At 39.6% G+C, this 16,835-nt stretch overlaps 1 protein-coding gene across 3 annotated transcripts; it reads right to left on the bottom strand.

The window, feature by feature from the left end:
* Positions 1-9,884: 9,884 nt before the first annotated feature.
* On the bottom strand, positions 9,885-16,552 carry FAM200C (family with sequence similarity 200 member C). 3 transcript variants are annotated; one of them, XM_069484269.1, is made up of 2 exons: positions 16,155-16,552; positions 9,885-12,295 (listed from the first exon to the last, which is right to left on the bottom strand). In XM_069484269.1, the coding sequence occupies exon 2, from the start codon at positions 12,244-12,246 to the stop codon at positions 10,462-10,464; it is 1,785 nt and encodes a 594-aa protein (XP_069340370.1). In that variant the 5' UTR covers positions 12,247-12,295; positions 16,155-16,552; the 3' UTR covers positions 9,885-10,461. The 3 variants fall into 3 exon arrangements, 2 of the variants coding, with proteins under 2 accessions (XP_069340370.1, XP_069340369.1); XM_069484268.1 differs by lacking the exon at positions 16,155-16,552 and adding an exon at positions 15,252-15,301 and having other exon boundaries at positions 10,462-12,295; XR_011235112.1 differs by lacking the exon at positions 9,885-12,295 and adding an exon at positions 15,285-15,329 and having other exon boundaries at positions 16,155-16,285.
* Between the last annotated feature and the right edge of the window lie 283 nt (positions 16,553-16,835).

Here is a 16,835-nt window from a genome sequence, read left to right as displayed (position 1 = left end):
CTAGCACACCCTCAAGTCATTGAGAGAGGTATACCCTATTGGAAGGTCTCAGTTCTCAAGACGAGCACAACAATCCCGTTTAGGTAGTAAGTAGACACTGGAGAAAATGAAAATCATCAGAGGCCTGGCTTTTGCTTCTCCCTGTTCCTTCCACTTTCTTCTACTGGCTGCCCGTATTTCACTTGGCTGCCAGCACATCTGGTTAACAGCTGGTATGAGACACAAGGTTTACAGTCAGAATTTTAATGCAGATATGTATTCAAATTCTAATGCTGGATCCACTGCCTTATACAAGTCAACCTTATGGATGGTGTTTCCTTTTCTGAAAAGTGGGGAGAATAGTATTATCCGTACTATCTTCCCCCCCAAATTTGGGACACTCACCCATAAAGGTGGTTGGTAAGCCACTGAACTATGTAGAGAATTATTACTAATTATTACATAAATACTATTTGAGGATGAAGGTTTGTAGGCTCAACATTCATTCAACAAATATTTAATAAGCATCTACTATGTGTCAGTCCCTGAGCTAGATGCTGAGGATAGACAGAAACCAAATAGGCTTGGTGCCTGCCCTCATGGAACTTAGAGTCAAGTGGAAGTGACACAAGAGGTTACAAGTGAAATGAGTGTTACCGAAGAGAAAAACTTTTGAGTATAAAACTGGGTAGTCAGAGGAAGGCTAGAAGGGTTTCTGCATCTTCACCGGAACCCTAATTGGTACATCATGTTATGAACTGTAAGTGCCATGAAAGTCAGGGAAGGGAGATGAGTGTGGATCAGAACAAGCAGGGAAGAAATCCAGAGAACTGCTGTCTTTCCTCTTTCCATCCTCCTATGCTCAACCCCATTTCAATCCTATCATTGACCTTCAAATTAATTAACCCATGGATTACACATGAAACAACTAAAATGCACCAGGCCCTCTGCTTGACGTTGGGGGTCACAGTGATGAGCAAATAAGGAAGGTCTCTCCCTCCAAAGAGCTTATGAGGAGACAGATGTTAAACTAGCACTCAAATAAACATGCAATTCAAAACTGTGGAAAGAGTTATGAAGAAAAAGATCATCTATGGGAGAGGATGATGGTATGCAGTCTGTGAGAAAACTTTTTCTGATTAAGAATTTTGGATAGATCTCTTTGGTAGGTAACATTTAAGCTGAGTCCCAAAGGATAAAAAGGGGGGAGCCATACAAAGCTGGCAAAGGAGGAGTTAGGAGAAGTGCCAGGCAGAAGAAACAGAGCATATAAAAGCTATGTTAGCCTTTCTAAACATCTTTCTAATGCTCCTCCGTGTAATAATAGTTAGAGGATAAAGCCTAAACTTTGTTGTGGGGGCTGTCTTGTGCATTGCAGGATTTTTAGTAGGGAGCTCTGGCTCCTATCCACTAGGTACTACCTACCAGTAGTAGCTCCCTCCCCTCCAGCTGTGACAATGAAAAATGTCTCCAGACATTGTCAAATGTTTCCAGAGGGACAAAATTGTCCTGTTGCAAACCACTGTGCTATATGTAGCCCTGCTCTGGTCAGGTGGTCTCTTTCTGATTCTCAAGTGCACCTTCAACATTTATGTTTCTGCATCTCCACGTATGTGGTTCCCTCTGATTAGTATCTGCTCTTCTGCCTCTCTACAAAGTCTTACCCATGTCTACTAGAAGCTCAATGCTTTTTCCACTGGGGAACTCTGTTTGGATGACTCTTATGTGTTTTGGGTCATAAGGAAAGAGTGGTCCATCCAAGTGCTCTGCCTGCCCTCTGGCCGCAGGGGCAGAGGTGTGTGAATTACATACTTTCCTTTTCTGCCCAGTTAAGAGTCAAAATGGTGGGTATTAGAACCAAGTGAGCCAATCAATAAATCTTTCCATGTGTTCTCCATGAGTTGTTGCTTTTCTTCTGAATTGTTAACTGCAAAGATATAGTCCTGGGCTGCCAAAAGCTGTATTTTCCTGCCACACGGAAAGAGCCTACTTACGGCACAGAACAATGACATCAATACATAAATAGAAGCAGATTCAAGAAGAACTGAAAGGTGGAGAGAGTGCTATGACTACATTATTAAACCCTTTGTTCAGATCCTTGGGCTAAAACAGTAACATTCTCATATTCTTTTTCTTTCTTTCTTTAAGCTAGTTTGAACTGTTTCTGTCAGTTACCACGGAAAGAGTCTTAATGCAATATACTTCAATTCCTTGTTCAGATCTCTCTTCTTTCCTGAAGTCCTCTCAACACAGAACAGTATGAAGAAAATGCTTTCTCGGAATTCTTAACTAGTGGTTTGCTAGATATCAGCAGCCAATTCTGTGCTTCTCCTCCCAACTCTGAGTTCAGTGAGGTCATGTTGGTAGCTTGAAATCATCACAGTGGGAGTAATTATACCACAGAAATTGGGAAATGCAACTGGGCTCTTTTCCCTTCGCCCCAGCCCCCACTGTTCACCAGCACACCACTGTTAGATTTAGATCCCTTCTCAATTGTACTATCTACTTGGATAGTAATCATGTACTGATTTTTGTCATCTCTTGCTTTTTGAAAACGGTGACATTGGGAGGACAAGTACCCTCTATGCTGCATCTGAATCTTCAGAATCTCAAAAAAGAATAGGTTCTGAGAAATAATCTGGTCCATGGTCCTCATTTCACACACAAAAACAAAGAGGTCCAGAGTCCTTCAGTGACTTGATAGTTGTGGAGCCAAGATGAAGAAAGTTCAAGATCTTTTGACTTACATCCATTATTAAAATGTAGGCTTTGGGGTTGTGGGTTTTTTTTTTTTTTTTTTGCCATTTTTCAACCCTTTCTCCAATTTTAGTACAAAAAATGTTTGAAAACTGCCGATGAATCATTCCAAACAGCTGATGGCCAAGACCCAAGTTGTCAGATGCTTACTTTCAACAAGGGGCTTTGCAGCTGTGAAGTTCTCCAGAGTGAGATCATTCCAGATGGGGTCTCAATAATGTGGCAGTACTGGGGAGACAGCTGGTCATAGGGAAGACTTGCTGCCATTCCACAGACTTCTAAGACAGCAAGGCTGGGGAACTATACTCATTGTTGTAATGTCGTTTGAGGGAAAAGATTAAAATGGCTTAGGTTGAAAGACCACAATGTTAAAGTAAATGTTGGCTGCTCTGTGTATTGTGTCACTTAGAATGAAACAAGATCAACTTCAAATAAAGCTTGCAGATTTATAAAAATTAAAAAAATATATAGCAGTTCTGTTTCCAGGAACTTATTCTGAAAGTGTACATATGGATATTCATTGCAACCTTGTTTAAACCAATAAAAGACTGGAAACCATCTAAAGGACCAGCAATAGGGAACTGATTTAATCAATCAATGCACATACATACATAGAGGCAGAACTCTATGTACTATATGGAATTATCTCCAAGATACATTGTTTAGTGAGAAAAATAAGGGGCAGAACAGTGTGTATATTTTGCTACTATTCAAGTTAAAAAAAAAAAGACAGAAAAGGTGAGGAAAACACACAAACATGCATGAGTATAAAAGCATAATCTATTTCTGGAAGGAAGTAAGAAATTGTAACACATGAAGTTGTCTCTGGAGAGGGGAACTGGAAAACAGTGGTGAGAGGGAGACATATTTTTTCACTGTATGTCTTTTGGAACTATTTGATTTTTAAAACCATGGGAAAATGCGACTTATTCAACATCCCTTCTTGCAATAAAATAAAAAATAAAAGTGTATGCTGAGTTGTAGTTTTTGAAAATTCTTCCTTTGCTCTTACTGGCTGGATCTGGGGATATGGCAGAAAGTTTGGACAGTTAATAACAGTAACCACCTTACAATTATACATTTTCTTTTAAAAAAACATTTAAAATAGTAATTTGCTCCATCTTCCAAATTTGGGACCAGTACTCCCCCCATTACACAGCTGAAGGAATGAGGCACAGTGGCAGGCCATCTTCCTGTTTACACATTGAATGAGGGGCAGAGCTGAGATTACTCAAATCTTGGCACCTATGTGGTGGCAGAGAGCTTCAACAAGCAGAGTAGTTTTCATGGGAAGGAAAAGAAGAACCAGAGAGTTCTGAGAGGCTTTTCTTACCTAAGGCTTCAGGAAAGTTAAAGCCTTGAGACAGCTAGAGTCCCAGTGCAAATGAAATCAGACCAAAATAGACACCACTTACATTCAACGGGAAATGACCCAGAAAAGCTCCAACCGGTTTCCAGATGTAACTTGAAGGGCCTCAGCTGGAGAGACTTCATTTTGGAATCTGATGCAAAAAGCTCTTGATGAGGTTTCTCAACTCAGTGTGTGGATCAGGAATGAACAAACATTTGATTTTAAGAAAATGCCCTGCTAAGAAGGTCTAGAGGCTTCTGCTTTGTAGAATCAAACTTTGAGAAAGTAGCCTATGAATGAGTCTAGAAACAAGCTTTGTCACATTTTGCCAGCATGATTTTGGGAGGGAATATGAGAAACAAAGGATTCATTTCTGCCTTTTGGCTGGGAAGAAAAGTAAAAATCCCAGATTAAGGAAATGAAACATTAAACTGCATAAATGAGATTTAGCTAGTGGCTGGAAAGAGATACTTTGCGTGTTAGCTGTTTTGAAGTAGAAGGAGACTAATTTCTCTAAATCTTGTATTTCAAAAGACTTCTACAGATTTACTTTAAATAACACTCAAAAGACACTTAGCTCTATGTATCTCATCTACTTAATTTACATGCAGTAAATTTAATTTTCCCACAGTAAATTAAAAATCTTAAAGCAAACAAGAATGTGTCTAGTGTGCTAACACTTGTGAAGAAAAAAAAGGTTACACACACACACATTGTATATGCATAACCATCTCTTTAAAAGATACAGAACCTGGTAGCCGTAGCTCCCTCTGGGAAGGAGAACTGTGGAGCTGGGAGATGTAATGGGAGTGACAGCTTTCACTGTATTGTTGCAATTTACCATATGCATGTACTACAGATTAAAAATAAAACACACTCTAAAAAAACCTCAAAGGGAAAAACATACCTTTATAATGGAGAGATCTGGTGGCCATTCTGTTAACCAAGTAAGCAAATCTAGCATTACCAAGGGTGTAACAACCTGACATTATGTACCCACTAACATGTAACCCTTTACCACAAAATTAGTGGCTTAAAACAACATAAATTTATTATCTTACAGTTCTGGAGGTCAGAAGTCCAAAATCAGTCTTATGGTCTAAAGTCAAGGTGTCAGCAGGACTGATTACTTCTGGAAGCTCAAATGGAGAATCCATGTCCTTGCCTTTTCTGACTACTAGAGGCTGCTTGCAATCTTTGGCGGGTGGCTGCTTCTTCCATCTTCAAAGCTAGGACAGTAGCATCTTCAAATCTCTCCCTGATTCCCTGACCTTTGCTTCTGTCTTCACATCTCCTTCTCTGACCCTCCTGCCTCCCTCTGAGAAGGACCATCGTGACTACAATGGGCCCACAGGATAATCTGGGATAATCTCCCCATCTCAAGACCCTTCACTTAATTACATATTCAAAATCCCCCTTGTCACACAAAGTAACATACGTACAAGTTTCAAGGATTAGGACACAGTCATCTTTGGGAGTCCATTTTCTGCCTGCTGCAGGCTCTGACACATGGAGGACAATTAAAGCTCACAACTGTCCTCTCCACACTACTTGGCATGAGGCAGACATTGGCAGTGATGCATAGCCTTATTTTAATGCTATTATAGTGTATCCCTTTCCTGTAATAAACTATACACCTGTTATCTTTGTCATTCTGGGTCTTGTTCTTTAGCAATTGAACTTTTCCACCATTAGTACTGGGCTCCCCATGGCACTGAACCTATGTTTCATCTTACAGGGGAGAAAATTAAGGCTCAGGACTCGTAACAGATGTCCAAAAATCACACAATAAATTTAATCGAGTCATCATTTTTCCCATTACTGACTTAGTAAGAGAAGCTGCGAGAGAATAAAGCCAACAGAGAAGCCAAGAAAAGGGAAAAGATTTCTCATGACATTACTGTAGCCCCTAAATAAAGTTATACCTTTTTTTCCCTTTCATTTATGTGAACTAATGTGTTCCCTTTTTTACTTAAGCCTATTTGTTTCCTGTCATATACAACCAAGAGACTTGCTGGCTTTATTCTCTCACAGCTTCTCTGTATAAGGTAGCAAAATTGACCATTGGAAGTCCAGACACGTCGTGCTAATTTACATGTATAGCATCTTTCCCATTAATTCCAGCAAAAGTATTGGAGTTAACTCTAATTAGCCAAGATGGGGCCATATGGACTTAAGGGGAATTGGGGGGGAAGGAGAGTTCCTCAGAGTAAAATCAGGGTGCTATTACTTTAAAGAAGCAAGTGGGCTGGGTGTAGTGGCTCATGTGGTAATCCCATAATCCCAGCACTTTGGGAGGCTGATGCCAGAGGATTAAGGCCAGGAGTTTGAGACCAAAGATTAGCTGGTCATGGTAGCTCATGACTTGTAGTCCTAGCTACTTGAGAGGCTGAGAGAAGAGGATCACTTGAATCCAGAAGTTTGAGGTTACAGTGAGCTATGATCATGCCATTGTACTCCAGTGTGGGCAACAGAATGTGACCCTGTCTCTAAAAAAAAAAATAAAAAATAAATAAAACTAAGGGAATGAATAAATGAATGTTGAACAGGTCAAAATAAGATGATCAGTCTGCCAGATCTTTTGATTCCCATATGCTGACAGATACAAAGTTTATACAGCTAGTAAGTAGATGAGCCAGAACTCAAATCCATTTCTGAATTACAGTAAGATTTGTAGCAAATTTGTAAAAACAGAAGGAAAATAACCTTAGGTATTATTTTTTTATTTTTAGAAGATAAAGTACAAAATATAATGAATTAGACAATAACCTTATATTGCCCTTCAAGTTAAGGTAGACTTTGAAAGCTTTAAATTTGACTTTTCTAAATGCCTGGTAGACATTAAAGGCAAGCTTACAATATTTTGATACAATCTAGTGCTAAAAAGACTCTATACTATAAATATCTAGAGCCAATTTTTAAAAAAATATAACTCAAGTATTGTTTATTTGGTTTTGATTCCCATAGGATCATGTCTGAAAATGCTGACTAGTTAGTTCACTGACTTCAAGCAGCTTTGGTTGCTTAGAAAAGCGCAGTGGCTCACGCCTGTAATCCTAGCACTCTGGGAGGCTGAAGCTGGAGGATCGTTTGAGGTCAGGAGTTTGAGACCAGCCTGAGTGAAAGTGAGACCCCCATCTCTACTAAAAATAGAAAAAATTAGCCAGGCATGGTGGCATGTACCTGTAGTCCCAGCTGCATGGAGGCTGAGGCAGGAGGACCGCTTGAGCCCAGGAGTTTGAGGTTGCTGTGAGCTAGGCTGATGCCCTGGCACTCTAGCCCAGGCAACAGAGTGAGACTCTGTCTCAGGGAAAAAAAAAAAAAAGCAGCCAGGATGTCAAAAATCCACATGCTCAAGCCACTGTTATATAAAAAGCCTTTTCTATCTTCTCTTTTCCAACCTTGTTTCCCAGTGATTTCTTGCAGTTTGGTAGTTACTGGCTCCACTAGAGTTCTGTCTGCCAATTTTTAGCCAGCAGAGGCTTAGGTGGGACATTTTAAATTTGAGTCACTAATACCTTTCTAGAGATGTTTAAAATCAGGTATTTGGCAAAATCTGTAATGAGAGTTAAGTTTGCTTTCAACCAAACTTGCACATAGAGTGACATCTGCTGGTCATAAAAAATTACCTCTTTTATCCTATCTCAATTCCTTTTCAAAATTTATCAATGACTCTAATTAAATAGTAAAACTATGAGAAAAACAATGATCTCTTCCTTGGGAAAAAAGAAACTAATGTATATGACTTTTTTTTTTTTTTTTTGAGACAGAGTCTCACTCTGTTGCCCAGGCTAGAGTGAGTGCCGTGGCATTAGCCTAGCTCACAGCAACCTCAAACTCCTGAGCTCAAGCGATCCTCCTGTCTCAGCCTCCCGAGTAGCTGGGACTACAGGCATGTGCCACCATGCCCGGCTAATTTTTTCTATATATATTTTTAGCTGTCCATATAATTTCTTTCTATTTTTAGTAGAGATGGGGTCTCGCTCTTGCTCAGGCTGGTCTCGAACTCCTGAGCTCAAACGATCCGCCTACCTCGGCCTCCCAGAGTGCTAGGATTACAGGCGTGAGCCACCGCGCCCGGCCGACTTTTTTTTTTTTTTTTGAAACAGAGTCTCACTCTGTTGCCTGGGCCAGAGTGCTGTGGTGTCAGCCTAGCTCACAGCAATCTCAAACTCCTGGGCTCAAGTGGTCCTCCTGCCTCAGCCTCCAGAGTACTTGGGACTACAGGCGTGCGCCACCTCGCCCAGCTAATTTTTTCTATTTTTAGTAGGGAGGGAGTCTCGCTCTTGCTCAGGCTAGTCTATAACTCCTGACCTCAAGCGATCCTCCCACCTCAGCCTCCCAGAGTGCTAGGATTAAAGGCCTGAGCCACCGCACCCAGCTGGGAGAATTTTAGATGAAAAAAAAAAATCTAAATTTCTTCTTCATTTTAGTGAACACTGCAGTCTCTTTCATTTGATCAGAAGAAAATAAATAGTTGTAGAATCCGAAAATGAATTAAAAACCAACTCGCCATTTCCTTAAAAATGTCCTTTGGGTTTTTGTTTCAGAGCAGTAATTAAGTCTAAGAGAATTCTAATACATTCAATGAAAGAATGGCTATCAGAGGTCATTTTATCCTAGTACTTCTATTTTATTGGTTTCATACATGCCCTTGCACCCATTTCTACAACCTTCCTATTTTTAGAACTGCATACAAACTAAACTTCATACATGCACATCTAGACTTATTCCTGTTACCTTTGGAAATTTTTCCCACTGTTCTTGAGGGGAGAATTTTCCTATTATAACATGAAAAGTTAGAACTTCTATTCTGTTACTACATTTTTAAAGGAAAAAAGGCATGTATTGATATTTACTGATAAAATATAAACTTTGATTTGCAGTACTCAAGCTGCATCTCTAAATTTGGTAGTCGGATTCCATTTCCTGTCATAGTTTTTTTAAATTTTTCAGTACTATAAAAATGTAGTGATCACCCACCTTATAATTAAAACTTTTGGACACACATGATTCTTTCCATGTGATAAATTTCTAGAGGAAAAAAAATCTCAAAGAACCCTGTTATTACTGTGATATAATAAAAAATTGAGAATAGTAGAAGATGAGATGGACATTTTGTAAATTCAATCCTTACTTCTTATCTAGAGGAGTCAATAAATATATAACTTCTAAAGTTGATAAAACTACCATATGTGCTTGGTATGAACATATTACTTAGAGATATGGGTGGAATTACAAGAAGTTAAAGTAGAAATGGTTAAGATAATTGGGCAGGAAGGGGATTCTGGCTTTTCCTTATAGGACTCTCTACAATATTTTTCCCTCCAGCCTTGAGTATGTACTACTTTGATAAAACATTAAAGTTTTAAAATAAAAATGTAAATTTCTTTAAATAAAAGATATTTTGCCAAATTATCATCCAGAAAAAGTGTACTAATTTAGATTCCCATGGGGAATTTCTGATGGCCCTGAATTACTCCAGTGATTTCATGTCAATTTATTTATAATTTAAACTCTAACCCACTCAAAAATTTTGAACTTAGAAAAATGCACGTAGTCCAAGATGTGATATAAATGAGAAGCTTAGAATAAAGAAAAAATAAGTGGAGGAAAAATTAGATGAAGCCAAAGGTTCAAAAATTCCATTGGAATTATCTGGAAAGCTGGTTAAGAATAGAGATCCTTGACCTTATTGCAGACCTGGCAAATCAGAATATCTAGGGTAAGGCTCAAGAATCTTACAGCCTTGATGACCTGGAGTCCTGAAGCAATTCAAAAGAAGACAAACAGTAACTAATACAGTATTAGGATATTTATTAATACCATGGTATTCAGAGCATGGGATCTAGGGGAATGGATATTGTGAGACTAACTCCAAAGAGTACATTTAAAAATAAGTTTTATATAAGCTAGATCATCCTTTTTTCCCATTATATTTCATAATCCTCTTCCGATTTCATTAACCTCCCTATAATAACCCTCACAAATATGGGGAGATTTTGTCATTTTGTCCTTTGACTTCTGGGAGGGTCTTCTCTTTTCTCTTGGCTCAATTCCTAGCCTATTATTAAACCATTTAGTTGGATATTGTAGTGCTTGAGTGTCTTTTTTATTTGACCCATCAACAGGTTAAAAGATACTCAGAATTAGAAAAATCTTATGCATCAACTAGGTAGTCGTACTTAACCTTTTCTGCAGTTTGTGTTCTCATTCTCAAAACACACTTTAACATGCCTCATTAAAAGTTAGAGTTGCTACATTTTTTAAACATAGAATTCAGTATACCATAAATATAAAAGAAAGAATTGTAGCTTAATTTTACAATGATATTAAGAATATATTAAAATTATACATTTAAAAAGTATACCAGCTTACAGTGACTTCTGCTGTAGATGTAGCTTTTGTTCAATGATGTCTGAGAAACGAGGAACTTTTTTTGAAATAGCCACACGAATGTCATCACTCAGATTAAAGCAGCTTCTGGACTTTGTTTTAAAATGTAAAAGTGATGAAAATCCCAACTCACAAAGGTATGTAGTTGCAAATGGTGTAAGTATTTCTAGAGCTGTCTTTGCCAGGTTTGGAAACACCGTGAATTGAGCACACCAAAAATCCTCAAGCTTCATTGTCTCAAATTCCATTAGGATTTGGCCACTAGCTCGTAATTCAGCAAGATCATTTTTCATTAAATAACCATCATTGACAAAATCAAGATTAAAAAGAAACGGATCCAGGATCCATTTACTTGCCTCATCAAGATCTCCAACAGAAAAATATCCATGGAAGAAGTTGCTCAACTGTTGCAGATGCAGTGTTATTTCAGCTGCAATGAATACTCCTTCATTATCTGAAACAATTATTTCTTCAAGAAAAGGAAAGTTGGTAAAATTTTTTTTCTCAATTCGTTTTTGCCAAAATGGAAACTTCCTAACAAAAGCAGATAACTTCTCCCTAGCTGATACTGTGTTCATCCCAGTCCTTTGCATAGAGGCGCTAAGTTCATTTAGGTGTTTGAATAAATCTGCAAGGTATGCTAGATGAATTTTAAATTCTTTATTTTCAAAGACATCAACTAAATTACTGCTTTGGTGGTGAAGAAACTGATTTATTTCTTCATACATTTCAAAAATATGAGCAAGTATTTGGCCTCGGGAAAGCCACCTCATTTCAGTATGGAAAAGGAGGACACTATACTCTACACCAATTTCTTCAAAGAAAGCCTGAAATAGTCGATGATTTGGAGCTCGCCCTTTGATGAAATTTATTATCCTCACCACAGTAAACAGAGCATCCCTCAATTTTGTAGGCAATGTCTTTATGACAAGTGCGTGAGGATTCAACAAACAATGTGTGATCATGATATGAGGTGACTCTTTTTTCACACAGGCAACAAATTCTGAATTTTCTCCTAGCATAGAGGAGGCACCATCAGTACAAACAGAGCCACATACATCAAGGGCTATCTTATGCTTCAAAAAGAAATCTCTGAAGAGATTGAACACATCTGTCCCTTTCACGGTTAACTGCAATGGTTCACAGAACAGGAATTCTTCTATGATCTCTCTTTCTTTTATATATCGGACAAATGCCATTAGCTGACTGCAGTCATCCATGTCCGTTGTCTCAGCAAGCTGAATACCCACTTTAAGAGGACTGGCTTTGATATCTTCTAGAACTTGCTGTAAGATATCCTGGCTCATTTCATCAATTCTAGAATGGATCACATCATCAGATAAGGGTACCTGCTGAAGCTTCTTTTGTGCATCTGGTCCCAAAACTATTTGTGCTATTTCCAATGCACAGGGTTTCACTAATTTCTCAGCTATTGTATGAGGATTCTTCTCCTTGGCGCATAAATATGCAAACTGATATGATGCTTGTAATAAGGCATCCTCATGAGATGCAACTCCAAATGCTTTCAAGGTTTCACTCTGATCAGATGGTGTGGGCATATGCTTCAGGCTATTGAGATCATGCCCAGCTACACCACCATGCTGTCTGTTAAAATGGTCTGACAGTTTTGATGGCCTGAGGTCAGCATTTGAAAATACTGAGTTACACAATACACACTGTGGGCGCTGAGTTCCATCAGCCTCTGTTGTACAGGTGAACCAGTAACGAACATAGTCATCATCCCATTTGCGTTTCTTCGACATGGCACACAAAAATTCTCAGGTAGTACTTCAGAGATGAAACAGAATTTTGCTTTGGGAGTAAAATAACCCACACATTAAAAATCAGTGGCTAACGGGGTTTAAACAAAGCCACATCACCTGCTATCTTGTCATCACATGCTATCCTGTACATGTTAAATATAACCTGCAGTTTGAAGTAAGCCACGACAGGATGACAATACAAGTTAAAGCTAGTAACTCATAGCTAATGCCCTGGAATAAATGAATGCCAGCAAGTTATACATGGGAGATTGAGCTTAGAGAAGTTATAAATACCAGTAAGTCCTTTATTGGTGAACTGCAGTCATGGCTCAATTTGTTTTCCATAATGTATGTTACAAACAAATCTGGTACTTCTTGTATCCCCAGAAAGGGCATCTCACTAACTACTCCCTCCTTCTATTCTGCCCCAAAGACATAGGTACTCTCTCAGTTAAGAACCACCGAATAGGGCCGGGCGCGGTGGCTCACGCCTGTAATCCTAGCACTCTGGGAGGCCAAGGTGGGCGGATCGTTTGAGCTCAGGAGTTCGAGACCAGCCTGAGCAAGAGCGAGACCCCACCTCTACTAAAAATAGAAAGAAATTACATGGACAGCTAAAAATATATATAGAAAAAATTAGCCGGGCATGGTGGCGCATGCCTGTAGTCCCAGCTACTCGGGAGGCTGAGACAGGAGGATCGCTTGAGCTCAGGAGTTTGAGGTTGCTGTGAGCTAGGCTGACGCCACGGCACTCACTCTAGCCTGGGCAACAGAGTGAGACTCTGTCTCAAAAAAAAAAAAAAAGAACCACCGAATAGAGAAAGGAGTGATTCACTAAATACTCTAAGGAAGGGCTGATTTGAACATGGTGATTAGTTCCTTTTTTCATTTTTATTTTTAGAGACAGAATCTCACTATGTTGCCCAGGCTGGAGTGCAGTGGCTCGTTCATAGCTCTCTGCTGCCTCCAACTCCTGGGCTCGTGTGATCCTTCTGCCTCAGCCTCCCGATTAGCTAGGACTACAGGAAGGGGTTTTGCTATGTTGCCCAGGTTGGTCTCAAACTCCTTGGCTCAAGTGATCCTCTCACCTCAGCCTCCCAAAGTGCTGGGATCACAGGCCTGAGCCATTACACCCAGCTAGTTCTTTTTAATAGTTAAGGGTTAAATAGGTCTGTAGAACTATTTGATCTTGAGCAGCTTTGACTGCAACTTAAGCAGAGAATTTCAATCAGGTCTTTAAATCTAATTAAGCCACTTTTGACACAAAGGCAGGCTACAAATTTGGCTCAGAGGTTCCTTGCTGCTAAGTGTAACATACTATCAATCCATGAGTTGTCCATATATAAAAGTGAAATAATTTGCTCAGGAGAAACACAACTATTCCTATTACTGAGACTTCAGAAAAATTCCTCTCATCTGAGAACACCTTTAACTACAATAAGGAATTTCACAATGCTTTTTCATCTAAGTTTTTACCCCTCAGTAAAAGCAGTCAAGAAAAAAAGCCAAAACGATAGAATGAGAATAAGCAGCATTGTTAATGTTGGGTTTAACCCAAAATTAGGATATAGAAGGCAGTGGTTCCCTAGTTTAGTAAACGGAAGAATTATCTGGGTCCCTTGCTAAAATGCAGGTTCCTGGGCCCCACTCTTAGAGATTCTCTTTCTCTAGCTCTGGAGTAGGGGCTTATTCTAAATAAGCATTTTAGGTAATTCTTATGAACAGTAACTAGAACAATGATCTGTAACAAGAGATGCCCATCACAATCACTGGGAACCCCTTTGAAGGTATACATGTCCCTTTGCTATCTTAGAACTAATAAATCATCTTCTCCAGAAGCAGGACAAAGGAATATGAAATAAAAGTTGTCTGGGTGATTCTGAAACACATCCTAGTAGGAAGTCAGATTTAGAGGAATGAAAATATATCCTTCAAGCCAATCCCTAGTTTGCATATATTCCAGGATGTCATTTAAACAGTCCAAATGCTTTAATAGGCATTTAAGTTTTCTGAGTTGATGATGGCCTCCTCTAAAAGTTGAGGACTTAAAAAAGAAAGCCAGGCCTTTTCTCTTTTTCTCTCTCGGTATAATCCACAGGTAAGCTCAAATAGATCTTGGAAAACAATTCTATCTCCCAGATAAATAAGTAATCTCCAAAGTTTCCAAAGTTCCGTGCCACAGAATATGGCTGAAACAATTTAACAGGTACACATTTAAATCCAAATACCCACTTTGACCACAAAAAAAAAAAAAAAAATCACAATAAGTAAGCCAACAGTGGGATGTGGTGGCTCATGCGTATAATCCTAGCTACTCTGGAGGCTGAGGCTGGAGGATCGCTTGAGCCCAAGAGATTCAGACCAGCCCAGGTAATACAGCAAGATCCCTTCTCAAAACAACAACAACAACAACAACAAAAAAAAAAAAACCCCAACAATATCTACTTAAAGCACCAGCTTTCTAGTGGATCTGCCGAGATGAACTAGTTGTAAACCATACTTCTATGTAACTAACAAGTTGGTCTGTCATATGGTTGTTTGCTATGAGCCAGTTAAAAACTGGAGGATGCCTGCCAATCAAAAAAGACCATCTGAAGTTTAAAGAGTTAATCTAAACCTTCATCTCAGGGAATGAGACTATTCATCACTTGTGTCATTAATTAGAACCATTAATTAATGACAATAAAATGACATCACCATAAAAATGTCTACTTTTTTGTATTTTGTTTTGTATATTTATCATGTATATTTGGGGAGGCAGAGGGAATGAAGGAAAAGCTTGGCTTTAGTCTCATTAGAAATCATGACAGGAACTGTTAAAAGAGTTCATTCCTAGCCACCCTAACTATGGTACTCAAGTATATTTTAAGATTTACAATTTACCTATTTGAACAAAAGAATTCTTAGGAAAACCCATTTACAGTATTTACAGTATTATTCTCCATCCCACTCAAAAAGGGAGAATAGATAGCAAGAATTTTCAAGATCCTCAAAGATGAACTTACCGCCCAACAGGCTTTCTTGTGTTTTAGAACCTCACAATTTTCACTTGCTCCTTTGTGGTATTTAGGAATTACAATATCCTAAAAAATGTAAACATCAAAAAAGCATCATCATAACAAGGAATTACTGTTAATTTGAACAGGTGTCATAATGGTATTGTGGTTGTGTTTTTAAAAAACCATCCTTTGTTAGAAATACGGACTTAATTATTTACAAGTGAAATGATGTCTGGGGTTTCCTCTGAAATATTGTACTTCAGCACACACACAAAGTGGGGTGGAGATAAAAGATGGGCTGAAAGTTGGTAACTGTTGAAGCTGGACGACAGGTACACATCATCACACCATTCTTACTATTTTAATGCAGGCTGGAAATTTTCCACAATAAAAAGATAAAATGCATTATTTTAAGACAGATATCATTCATTTCAAGAATGATTCTTCTGAGAGCTCTTAAGATGTTGAATGGAAGACCTGATACATAACAAAGTAGAATGTTTTTGCAAGTGTATGAAGTAAGGGTAGAGATGAAAAAGTATCACAACTGAGAGAAAAATCAGTTAAAAGTGAACATCCATGTAACAGAAATATTCAGGGAATGCTAAAATACATACATTCCAGCAGTGAAAACACCAAAGTTGAGATGCAAACCTAAAACTCCAAAGCAAACGCAATTCAGCTTATATCTAGCCACTGCCTATGCAAGTTCATGGTCGGCGCTGGCGTTTGGGGGGCAGAGGATTTAACCATCACGCTTTATAGTTAAAATCAAGTCAGGAGAAGGGGGGGCGGGAGTGTGGCAGCTCCGCAGACGCCGCAGAGGCAAACGCCTGGGATCGTGGCTTGGTCACTTACAGGCTGGGACCTTTGCAAGCCTCAGTCCTTCAAAGGAGTAACAGTACCTACCTTACAGGGTTGTTGGGAGGTTTAATTATGAGAATGCATGCAAAGAACACGCAGCTCTTAACTGATAGGGCCTGACGGTGTTACTGTTAAGGACGGAGATTTTTAAAGCCGGCCGGGCGAGCGAAGGGCGCCAGCCGCGAGGGAAAAAAGACGCCGCTCGGTCTCCGCCTGCCCGTCTCCGAGGCTGAGGCGCAGGCCCAAGGGATGCCCAGGCTTCCTTTAGGCGCCCGTTTCAGGTTCCAGTTCTGCCCTCCGCTCAGCCTCTGGCCATCGGAACCAGTCCAGGCGGGGGTTCCTCAGGTCGGACCCCCCCAGCAGGAACCTGCGGAGCGCGGGGAAACAGCAAGACGCGTAACCACCTCCACCTCCGCCAGGCCAGACTTCCATCCGGGTTCTCCCGGCTGCTTCCCGCCGGCAGGCTAGGCGAGGCATCTCCCCACACGCAGGCGCAGTAGCAACAGGCTGAGGGGGCCGGAGGGCATGCGCACTGGGTCTCCCCAATTTTTTAGAATTAAGTGGAGCTGGAAACTTTTTGTTTATTGTGTCCACCAGAAAGGATGAACCGTAGAATTTCAGGAAGGGAAGGCACTGTAAAGCTAATATAGCTTTTTTAAACATTCATAGCACTGGATATAAAATTTTTTATTGTGTCAGGCTTTGAGCTTGGAGATGATAAAACTC

This window comes from Eulemur rufifrons, chromosome 10 (genome assembly GCF_041146395.1).
Source record: "Eulemur rufifrons isolate Redbay chromosome 10, OSU_ERuf_1, whole genome shotgun sequence".
In the NCBI taxonomy this organism is placed as follows: Eukaryota; Metazoa; Chordata; class Mammalia; order Primates; family Lemuridae; genus Eulemur; species Eulemur rufifrons.
Note: the sequence above shows the minus strand (reverse complement) of the source record. Positions and strands in the feature narration are given on the sequence as shown.

Coding starts and splice junctions, on each gene's coding strand:
- FAM200C (XM_069484269.1), bottom strand. CDS start 12,246: ATGTCGAAGAAACGCAAATGGGATGATGACTATGTTCGTTACTGGTTC.